The sequence below is a fragment of the Enhydra lutris genome, unplaced genomic scaffold (assembly GCF_002288905.1).
Source record: "Enhydra lutris kenyoni isolate GAN:26980312 unplaced genomic scaffold, ASM228890v2 scaffoldscaffold68, whole genome shotgun sequence".
Lineage (NCBI taxonomy): Eukaryota > Metazoa > Chordata > Mammalia > Carnivora > Mustelidae > Enhydra > Enhydra lutris.
Window position 1 is genome coordinate 14,806,801 of NW_019154152.1, and position 12,164 is coordinate 14,818,964.

General features: G+C 38.7%; 1 protein-coding gene across 7 annotated transcripts in view; it reads right to left on the reverse strand.

Moving 5' to 3' along the window:
* Positions 1–487: 487 nt before the first annotated feature.
* LOC111159632 (THAP domain containing 12) overlaps positions 488–12,164 on the reverse strand; it is a 28,552-nt gene continuing 16,875 nt past the window's right edge. For 4 of the 7 annotated variants that reach the window (XM_022522175.1, XM_022522177.1, XM_022522176.1 and 1 more), the window contains 2 exons: positions 10,598–10,634; positions 5,915–8,832 (listed from right to left, as the gene is read on the reverse strand). In XM_022522175.1, coding sequence (XP_022377883.1) covers positions 6,899–8,832; positions 10,598–10,634 — 1,971 coding nt within the window. In that variant the 3' untranslated portion in view covers positions 5,915–6,898. Of the gene's footprint in view, positions 504–5,914; positions 8,833–10,597; positions 10,635–12,164 lie in introns of those variants that run through there. The other 3 variants (XR_002641422.1, XM_022522179.1, XM_022522180.1) reach the window with 3 other exon arrangements.

Here is a 12,164-nt window from a genome sequence, read left to right on the forward strand (position 1 = left end):
TGTTACTAAAAGTCCAAATCCCACATGATACAATTATAAGGAAAGCTTTCAACATCTCATTTTTTTAGGAAAAAGGCTTTGCAAATCCATAATCTATCCACATGTCCTCTTCTGAAGAAAAATAATCACACTAAGAATAGGAATTTGCCAGTAAAGATGTAAGCAATATTTTTAAAACCAAACATTTTTAAACATTTTTAAAACCAAAATTTTATAGTAACACAAAACAGAAATGCGCCAGGAACTAACCCCAGGCCCTGGCCCGCTTAATAAATCTCTCTCCTGAAGAGCTGACATACTTACGGGATTACGGTTTGCATGAGTAACAGTTTAAAGGGTGGACACTACTCACCTGCCAAGAAAGAATTCTTTCAGGCTTTCCATTTTCAGTTACGTCCGTGTGGTACGACAGAACACCACACTATTGGGACCCTTCCGTTCTCCCTTCGGCCTCTGCCACCACCAAGTGGCGTCACCCTGAGCAAGGTGTCCTGTCCAATCCTCTGTAAAACGAGAGGTTGTCTACATAGTTTCCAAAACTCCTTCCAGATCTAAAACTCTACCATGTAGGTTTTACAGTTTAATATGTGTAAAAGTGGTTGGAAAAAGAAATATCCTCTTAGTCAGGAGGGGGGAAATGAATAACATTATGGTTGACCCTTGCACAACACAGGTTTGAATTGCATGGTTCCACCTACATGTGAATTTTTTTCAATAAATATATTGGAGGGGGCGCCTGGGTGGCTCAGTGGATTAAAGCCTCTGCCTTCGGCTCAGGTCATGATCCCTGGGTCCTGGGATCGAGCCCCACATCGGGCTTTCTGCTCTGCGGGGAGCCTGCTTCCTCCTCTCTTTCTGCCTGCCTCTCTGCCTACTTGTGATCTCTGTCTGTCAAATAAATAAATAAAATCTTTTAAAAATAAATAAATAAATAAAATATATTGGAGAATTTTTTGGAGATTTGAGACAATTTGAAAAAATTCATAGATGAACTGCGTAACCTAGAAATACCATAAAAATTAAGACAAACTTAGGTACTATTGTAAGAATAAAGTATATAGTAGCATATACAAAATATGTGTGAATTGACTTTTTATGCTATCGTTAAGGCTTCTGGTCAGCAGGATGCTATTGGTTAAGTTTTGAAGAGTCAAAAGTTATTCACGATTTTCAGTTGTGCAGGGGAGTCAGTGCTCCTCAACCCTGCATTGTTCATGGGCCAACTGCATATAGGTAGATTTCTAATACTAAGATAACAAATCACATTTTCATTGAGAAGCAAGAGACTAGCTTAAAAACATTTAGGACCATAAAGTCCCACAGACACACAATTTTCAAAGGTGGATATACTTTTAGCAAATGTCAATTTCTTAGTGGCTTCAAACCTATTCCAACTGGACTTATTGGCAATTGTTGGTAAATCTAGCTTAGTTTTATATACCATTATCAATTAAATGAAGGAATACGTGGGAAAAGAAATATTGTTTTTATAGGTTTCTGCAAAGGCTGTTTGTTGCCAACTCCCTACTCTCAGCTGCAAACAGGGAGACATGTAGAAACCACACGATTCTCACTCACAGGGACTTACATCTACTGAAGAGCCAGGCAAGCCTGGGAGCATATATAAGGGCTGCTTGACTCAGATTTCAAGGACGGAAAGCCTCCAGAAAAGTGACGACCAAGCTGAGGTCTGGAGGACAAACAGTGAGGGTGGAAGGGTAATGATTGGAGACAAGTGTACCTGGGGCGTCACCTCAAGTCTGCTCCACTCACACCACGGGTTCTCATCTTGCGAGGGTGACCCTAAGTCCTGGTTTGCTCTGGATAGTCCCGGTTTATGCTACTCTGGCATAACTAGTAAAAGTGCTTCACTTTTACTACACTCTCAAAAGTGCCCTGGTCGTGAGGATCTTATACCAATACTCTACCTTTAGCCCAGTTCCTGGAAGATCCTGACTTGCAGATCTGGCTTCCCCGTGTGACTCAGCTCACTGAAGTATGGGCTCAGTTTTATTTACCCTGGCACCCATGGCATGGGCTCCGCCTCACTCTCATCTTTATATCCATGATGCTTAGCCTCATGCCTGGGGCTAAAGAGACTGACCACTACAGGCATTCAAGACAGTATTTGAAATTAGCATGAAAAGCCTCAAATACAAGGGACAACAAATTAGATTCGTAAATCTTTACATCATGCTAAAATGCTGGTTCCAACTTTCTCACCAGCTGCATGAGATTCTAATTCTTAGGTTTTCACCTGAAAAAAAGGCAGAGATACTATCGTTTTCACAGGGTGGTAAGCTGAAACCAGACAATCCAGGCAAAGTGCTTCAGCACAGCCCCTTGCAGGCAGTGAGCACTCTTAACAGCAGCTACCACAATGATAACCACTCCTCCTGCTACCACAGCCGTTTTTGCTGTAGGAAAATCAAACCAACACCTAACAAACATCCAGTAGGGACTCAGTAAGTGTGCACTAAATGAATGCTTGGTCTCATGCTAGGTGCTGGCTGCAGATTCTTGGACTACAAGATGCATTAATCAAAATTACAGTTTCTAAGTCACAAGGTTTGACTCCCTTGTGACTCCTTGACTCCCTAACACAGTCCAGTTTTAAGAACAATTATAAAAAGCCCACCACATACCCATATGCAGCACAGAACACAGCCACACTATCTGGCTGTATCTTAGATATGTTAGCAGCATTTAAACCTTATCCTTGTTGGAACTATGCCCTCTTTTAAAAGTTACTCTTCTATAAGCATGCCAACTTAGATATCTGGGTCCATCTCGACTGTTTTTGAACTGTCAGCCTCAAGTTTTAAGTGATTAATGCATATATAGAAAATTAGGAAGGCTTCAGATTGAGTCAATAGTAGTTTTCTTGATCCTCCAATTACAATATCCTCTTTGCAACATATCCTCGTTGAACATTTGGAATGAATTAAGACTTTAAACTTCCAGATGTTTAAACTACTACTGTAAATCCAAACTCATTAAAAAGGGCAGATTTACTACCTCTACTTAGTTTTGAAGTCTGTTGTTCACCCTGTCCACATAATTTATGAAATCAAATACATTGGCAGGTAGTATACTCTATTTATACAGTATTCATGGTGAGAAATAAAGGGCATTTTAAAAAGTCTGGAAATTAACTGCCATTTTAACCTATAGATCACAGTTATTGTTGTTTCTAAGCTAGTAATTGTTTCCTGAAACTGATCTAGTAGAGATTTTTATGCTAATCTGTACTAAAAATTTCTTTGCTTTTTCTGGCCACAAAAAGCTGGCTACAGAGGAGCATTTGATTACAGCAAGAAGACAGCTGCACCCACTCTCATGAAATAAATGGACCTGGATCTACAGTCCTTTGTGGTAGTGTCTTGGCAGCCAAACAAAGGTGGCAGCATTTCTACACCCAGTTTGTGAAGTCTCAGAAGTTTCAGACTTTTTTTTATTCCCTCCAAAGAAACTACATCGACTATAATGAGCACATTCTAGAGATGCCGTGCTAAAAGCTGGCAATGGATAAAGCAGGAACATAAAAGAAGCCTATTCCTAAAGCAAATATTTCTTTTATAAACCATAAGAATGAAGTGGCTTTCATAATCAATTTTAAGATTGAAGGATTGAAGTACATGGCTCTGGCACTTATTAGCTATATAATTTGGGGCAATTCATTTACCTCTCTGAGCTCAATTTCTCAACTGAAAAATGGGGATAATAGTTGCTTGAGTTTTTCAGAGCACTGGAAATGATATAGTCAAAGTGCTCTGTAAGCTGTAAAGTATCATATAAATATGAATAAACACTGCAAGTACAACTTTCCTGTTTTATGAATCACTCACTTCAAATAGCACTTTGAAAGTAGCGGTCCCTAAAATGAAATAAAAACCAGATCCAATTAAGTTACTGCAGAGGAACTCGCCTCAAGAGGGGTCTCTTCAACTCAATCAATTACTATTTACCTCAGGGTTTTTGTTAGGAATTAAATAAAAATTACACAAAATTACTTATAAGCATTTGTTCGCATTTATTCTTCAGGTAACAAATCCTATGTTATGTTTCAACTGTGTAACTTTTTTTTCCCCCCATAAATGAGAGTGGATAGGTCAAAAGCAAAAATTTCTCCAATTAGATTTGCTAAGTCTTAAATCTATTTTCTAGTATATTTCACAAACTGTTTAGATTTAATATAGAACTTAAAAAAAAAAACTGAACAGGCTTTTATAGATACCCTCTATGTCTTTTTAATTTTAGTAAATTTGATTCACTTAACTCTGAGTGTGTGTATGTATAGTTACAAATTAGTAAAATTATAGTCCAAGGGCCAACTCAGGACTGTAAACTCTAGTAAGAAAAGTGCATCTGCTACTGCCAGCACTTAAATCTGGCACACACCAGGTGTTCACCTAGTATTTGTGGAATAGTCACAATACCTATCACTTTCTATCTAATCTTGCAAAAGCAACAATGTTTTATATGTGGGGAGACCACCAATGACTCAATCTATCTTCAAACATGAGTTTGTGAAAGTGCCTTAACAAATTAAGGTTTGGGGGTTTTCAATAAATTCCCAATTTAGAGAACATACACAGATTATAAAAACAAATGATGGGCATCTTAAAAGCTTACCCAGTGCTAGCTGCAGGACTGTTTTACATATATTATTAAGATGGAGAGCAAACAGGGTTGTATTCTGCAGCTCCTCTCAAGACAAGGAGTCTTTCCTCACCCCTTGTATCTGCGCCAGCCTTATGACTTGCTTTGACCAAAAGAATGTGGTGAAAGCGATGTTCAGTGAGTTCTCGAGCTCAGCCTTTGAAGTTATTGCCTCTGCCTTCTTGGTACTCTGAGACCACTATGCCTTAAACCTAAGATAAAAGACCACATGGAGAGACCCAGCTGTTCCACCCAGCTCCCAGCCAATCTGCCAGCTGAAGGCAGAGTGCCCACAAGACACTAGCAAAAGAACCATTCAACCAAGCCACAAAACTGAGAAATGATGAACTGTTTTTTTAAGCCACTAAGTTTTGGGATGTTGTTATGCAGTCATAGGTAATTGATGATAAATTATCTACCCTTCAAAGCACAACCATAAGTGTGTTTTTTAGAGCTAAGGAAACATACCCAGGTCAAATAACCTACCAAGGTCACACCACTTCCCCCCCCCCCCCATGCAGGCTTTGAGTTCATGACCCTGAGAGATGAAGACCTACACTGAGATCAAGAGTCCCACGCCCAATTCAGACGCCCAAAAGACTGAGTCCCACCTAGGGGCTCTAAGGTCATACCACTCTTAAGTGTCCTAAGAACTCCACAGAAGCAGGTATTAGGCGGCCAGCTGTCTCCTTCCTTGTCATTCTGCCACCATGAACCTGATCAGTTCTTTCTGCCAAAGACAGAGGCTCCTCTTAGAACTCTGGCTATAAGATAAACTGTTATCTTTTTCATAACCTGAATGGGTAATGTGTCCTGATTTAACACATCTGTCAGCCTTGTCCCTGACAGGGAAATGCACTGCCAGCTATCATTAAGACCTGTACTCTGCAAATGCACCGCACTCTGTTTTCTGAAACTCAAGTAACACTAACATATCCCAACATAAAATAATTCAGTGACATCTCAGCATAATTAATTCATTTACATTTTGGCTATCAACAATTACACAAACCCTGAAAATTTGTAACAGGGTCATAGAGCACATAATATTTTTAAAAAATGAGTTAGATAAACCTTATTATTTAGAAATTACTCAATTAAAATGTCATTTATATACCCCAAGCAGTAAACCATAAACCACGCCCCCCTAAAAAAACCCGTCTTCAATTGCAAAGGTGTTATTTTTGAAAAAAGAATTTACCACAAGAATCCACTTTTTCCCCCACCAAAAATCACATACTTGAACTTTAAACAAAATTCACATTTTATTTAAGTTGAAATAAACTATACAAAATTGATCTTATTCACCAAAAATAACAGCAATATTTTCTGTATTATTCCTAGATAAACCACAAAACACTTACTTTTGTAGGTTTTCCAGGTTTTGTTTATAAATCAAGACGAGGCAGTAGATATAGTCATGGAAAAAGACAGAGGAAAACAGACAAATCAGTTGTCAGTATCCATGGCCTCTGATCCTGCCTTGACCATGAACAGAGGTGTTCAACATATACCTGCTAAAAAGCTTATAAAGTCGTAGGTGTTTCAACATACACGTGCTAAAGAGCTTATGAAGATGTAGGCTCAACAAAGGAATGTAAACAGCAACAACCCAATGTGGAACAATGGCAGGCTCTCCCATTCAAACTTTAACTGTAACTTGTTCTGTTAAGTTCATTTGATAAAGATAAAATCTCTACTGCATCCTTGCTTGGCAAGCTCACGTGTTTCTGTCTGGTAACTCCCTGAACTGTCCATTACAGATTTTTAACATACTAACACTCCTACTACTCAAGGGTCACTCATGAGCTTCTTGTAACATTTTCTAAAATGTATCCCTTCCCCCCATACCTCTTCAAAATCTTTATCTTCTAAGAAGTGATAACTCAATACCCGACAATTGGATCCAGTGATAATAAATGTTATGTCTAAAATGACTTAACTAAAACAATTCCCAAGTGCCACTAGCAGAAATCCCACAGAAGTGTAATGTGGCACTTTCAATGCTATCTTCTGGAAGAACAGTTATGTCTCCAAAGCATGAGAGTTTAAACAGGGGCCATTTAAACAGGCAGATTATCAATGGCTAATATACTCAATGAGAGGTCAGTATGTCAAGATATTCAGTGATTAAGTGGCCTACATACACCTGACAGCTTTTCCGTAAGATGTTTTAAAATTTCTTACAGATTTTTCCAAATATCAAACATAAGAGAAAGCCTACTTTAAACGTTTCTTAGGTATTTTCAATGTTTTCTGAGTTATCTGTAGGAAGCTCTGACTTAGTTGTATAGAGTTTGATATATGTGTCCACCATTAAATCAAGATCATGTTTTATGTCAAAATTTATGTTAAGCAAAGCCAAGTTACTTGACCTCTGGTCTGTCAAAGTGTTCCTCAGGTATGCTTTGAGACGCTTTCTCCCATTTTCATAGCGTTCATTCTCAACCTTCATCACAGGAAGAATACAAAGGACTTTCAGCAATGCATAAACATTAGGAAAAAACTTGATGTCAGGTAGATGGAGGGCTTCATAAATGGTAGATGGAAGCTCTATATCTTTCCCTCTGTGTTTCCATTTGATTCTCCAGCAATGCAGCTCAGCTGAGAGTGTGTCAGGATTGGGCAAGTCACTTCTGTACATGTCAGCATGGTGTTCCTCTGATGTATTAAATTTGAGCTGTCCCATGACAGAGGGTACAAGAGATAAGCATTTAAGAGCTTTGAGGTGCTGTTCTGAGAATATATCTTTCAGTTCCTGAATAATGTGTTCCACTGTTGGAACACTTAGAGTTTCTTTATAGTAACTCTCAGAGGTGAGCTGAGATTCCAGGTTACCTTGCTGGGCTCTGCGGAATTTCCCGGGGAGTTTCATCTGAATATCAAGTTTAGTTGCCAAATTTGTGGCTTCTTCAAACCAAAATTCATGATAAACTTCAATATTTTCCATCACTTCATTTAGTGAATGCAGCACTGCAGTCAAGCTACTGGCTGCAAAGAAGACGTCAGAGGTCTGCCCTTGGAGATTTTTCCCAAAGGCTCTTGTAAAAGATAGAACATTTTTAAGAACAACAATGGTAACGATGAAATCAAAATCTGTTACTGCACTGCAGAGTACAAAAGCTCGACCAGCTATATAGTTATTCCACCTAATATTTGTATCACTATTTATGCCATCTAAACATAAAACAAGTGCTTGTAGGAGGTCCACTAAAATTTCAAAAGCATCATGCCTGCCTGTCCACTGAGAATGGCAGATCTCCTTCAGTTCTTTACCCTTTTCCTCATTGTTCTGAAAGAGGACAGATATTACATTGTCAAGCTCCAAAAGCAGTTGTGGAGATCGATGGAAGAAAGAACAAACTTCCTCAATTGTTCCTAACGCAACAGATACTCCCACAACAGGCACTGATTTTGCCAGCCACATATTTAAGGCACAGGAAGAGCAAAGTGTGTAGACAGCTTGGGGATATTTCTCTAAAAGTCTAGAAGCAACAACTTTCATTTTGGAAGAAAATCCACTGGACACAATGTAAGCCTGGCCACGACAATACTCCATGTTTAACCCCCACTTCTCAGTTATCGTAGTGTGAAATTTCACAGCCAAAATTTCTGCATCAGCTTCATAAGGCAAGAAGCCCACAAATTCCTCTCTCAGGTTATGAGATTCATCAACAAACCTCACCAACACAGGCAAGTGTTCTTCTCCTGCTATGTCCACTACGTCATCAGTGATGATGGAAAAGAAGTGCGAGTCTCTCACTTCCCTGAGAGTTTCTTCCCGAATGCAGCTCTCACAGATCTCTAGCATCTGTTTCTGCTGTGTTTTCGAGCAGAACAATGTGTTAACTGCTGTTGTCTCAAAGCGCTTTCTCAGAACCTCTTCACCAGAATTTATCCGGCACTCCAGCAGCGCTTGAAAGTTATCAGGAGTAAAGAGACCCTCTGGAATTTCATCAGTTTCATGCCCATCCAGAGGTATGTTTTGTTTTCCCATAAGAATCAAAATTTCAAATAGAGATTTTAAGTATTCTTTGTTTTCTTTCTCTTCAAGAGTTAAAGGTAAAATATCTTCATCCTGTTCCTCACCCCCTTCTTCCGCACTAGGATTCTGAGCGTTGCTGTTGTTTATTTCTTTATGTTTTGGTTCCTGTTCAGAAGTTTCATCAACTGGAAAAAAAAATTAATTTTATAAAAAGGCTCAGGAGGAACCATACAAACAATAAAAATTGTATTTTTGATTGGTTAAATATTTAAAATTCACAAACTCATCCATTCAACATTCAAAGGCACCTACTGGACCACAGACTAGGGTACAGAGGTTACAATAAGGCACACTCTAGAGGAGGAGACAAAAACCGTATTACAGATCTATTTTAATCCTACAGTGAATGTTGTAAGAGAGAAATGATTTCTTATAAACTTAACAAGGCATGTGACATAAAATATATACAGAGCTCTAACAGTCTGTGCCCTCAGAAAAAAGAAAAGGAAGAGAACTAGTATTTACTGAGGCACTGTGTTGGCATTTTATATATATCACATTATTCCTTCTACACGCAGGTGCTATCAACCCCATTTGATAAATGAGGAAAGTAAATAACCGCCAAGGTCACAGATATGGTTAGAAGGATGGAAATAAAATTCAAATCCAAGCCTGTGTGGCTCCAAGATCCAGGCTGATGCAGCGTCTGTGAAATTAAGCTACATTTTTATATGGAAGAGGAGAGTGATACAAGCCAATAAAACATAAAAGTATATTCAGGCAATTTTTTAAACTTTATTTATTTATTTATTTATTTTATATTCAGGCAATGTTTAAGGCTAATATTAGACTACTAGAAGTATCTTTGTATTTGGATAGGAAAACCGAGGCTCTGAGGTGAGTGCCCTGCCCACTGTCATACATATAACCTTGCAAGTCCTGGACCCTGTGGTCCCATCTAGGCTCATTTTCTGATTAATCATCACGGGACCTTAGAAGCTCCAACAACAAAATGAGTATAATCGCCCAAATCTGGCACCTGGTGTCAAGCCACTCTACTTCTGTCTAGAATATTCTTCACTCCTTTGCCTGACTCTAAGTCTCCTCTCTGCAGGACTACTGTGAGAATTAAGTCAATTAAGAAAAGCACTTAGAATAAAGACTGGGTACACAGTACACATAAAGACTTACATTAATAATAACAGCAACACAGTAGCAGGAGGAGACAGAGAAAGGAGGAATAATAGCAATCACTGACAAGAACGAAAACAACTTCTGGTCCTCATTTTTTGTTGACAGAGATCATCTATCAGTACCCTGCAGAAAGGCTTCTGACTCCCATTCTCTCTTAGGTTAAGTGTTCCCATAGCATTTACTCCTTAAAAATGTATCAGGAACTTATCATGAGGGTGCCTGGGTGGCTCAGTTGTTAGGCATCTGCCTTTGGCTCAGGTCATGATCCCAGGGTCCTGGGATCTGGCTCCCTGTTCAGTGGGGAGCCTGCTTCTCCCTCGGCCTCTGCCTGTCGCTCTACCTGCTGGTGCTCTCTCTCTCTGTTGGATAAATAAATAAAATCTTTAAGGAAAAAAAAAAGAAAAAGAACTTATTATGCACCACACATTGGGTAGACGCAGATTCTGCTCTTGTCCTTCCTGCTGCCTCTCCTTTCCTATTCTGGGCCATTTTGTCTGTGTGTCTGCTACTCCTACCACACCAAGAGCACAGCCCTAGTGGGGAGAAGGCAAAATGTATGGCACAGAAGCACTCAATCAAGAAACTAAGCTAACACTTTAGTCTCACAGATAATTCCAGACCATGGGACAATGCCTACCACACACTTACATCATTCTCACGGCAGGTTTTGGACATAAAACATAATTATTTGTCCTTACCAGGTCAAGGCCTTTTTAAAAGACATTCAGAAGTTGAGTAATTAACACTATCACTTACTTTTTTTCTGTTTCAGTGTCCTGATTTCATCTTCACTCTAAATGACAAGAAAAAAGAAAACAACACCTTTAAAGAAAACTGAACTCTAGCACATCACTGTAGACTCATAAGTAAAAAGCATATCTTGACTCAAATTTAATTCCTTCAAGAGCATAAATTCCTTATAAGGAAAACATTCTTCAAACAGAGATGACAGAAAAACCAGAAGTATAATTTACTAATGACTCCAAGCTCATAATAAAATACTAGAGGGGAAAGAATACATTGTTTAACTTACTTTATATTTAGATCATCATAACTTTGGGTTACAAGTGTTTGCTGGCTAATAAAAGGCATGAAAGTACAGGATGGGCATTCCAAAGGGTCACAAATCATGTTCCCTACTCAATCCAATCCTGGGGGAATGCCAGGTAAGAGACCACTGCTGGATCCCAGAATCTAACATAAAAGCTACGAACAATCCCTGGGAAGGAGAGTAACACAGAGCAGAATGAAGAGAAATGGATGCACACAGCACAGAGTGCAAGTGGCACATATATACAGGGTTAGACCGAGGAAGGACTTCCCAGTCATATCCTTTTCTCTCCCTCTAACCCCCAACAATGCTTAAATCACAACCCACCCCATTACTATTCTTGGGCAGACAAACAGTAGTACCAGTGGCAGCTGGAGTTAGCAGGGTACCTGCTAGGCAGCATGGAAACATGATACTGCTAACAAGAAATGTCAACAGGCTAGCCAATCTGGAACATTCCCTCATTAACCTGTGAGTTGCAATTGCAAGGATGGCAGGCAGATCTGGAAGAGTATGTCTGCAATAAGGTATCTGAGGTTCCCAAGGGACAGAATATGGGGAAATGATAGCTATAGGATGGGGAGTTGCTGAGCGTCTTACCACTGGTACGTATTACTAAGAAGAATGCTGATGTGGAGGACTGTTGTGGAGTATCAGTGTTCATCTAAGAGAAGTCCCAGAAAAACAAATAAATAAATAGAAGGAAAGAAATGCATGAAGAAATAAAAACTGAGGACTTCTCAGAACTTAAAGATGTAAATCCAGATAATTAAAAAAACCATCTAGACTCTGTTTAGCAAAAATTCAAAATGTCAAATATAAGGAAAAAAAACTAAAGACTTTGAGGGAGAAAAGCAGATCATCTAAAAAGGAGCAAGAATCAGCCTGGCATCAGAGTTTAATAGCAATAACAGATGCAAAAACTAGAAAGAATCAGTATTGCACAGACTGTACATATCCTCTTATGTATCATTTAATTATAACACTCCAAATAAAAATTACAATAAGGTCTTAAAAATATAAACCCTGTAAACCAAAAACAAAAATAATCCTATGTTAACGGAATAGGGGAATTTACAAAACACGTCTGGTTAATCAATGAAAGCACTACATGTCTAAAATTGTGGGATACAACTAAAACACACTTAGACATTTACAGCTTGAATATACATAAATATGAACTAAACATTCAAGAAGCCAGAAAAAGAGCTAAAAAGTAAATCCCTCAAATCAAGAAGAAATCAATAAAATAGCTCACAAGTGCAGATATCA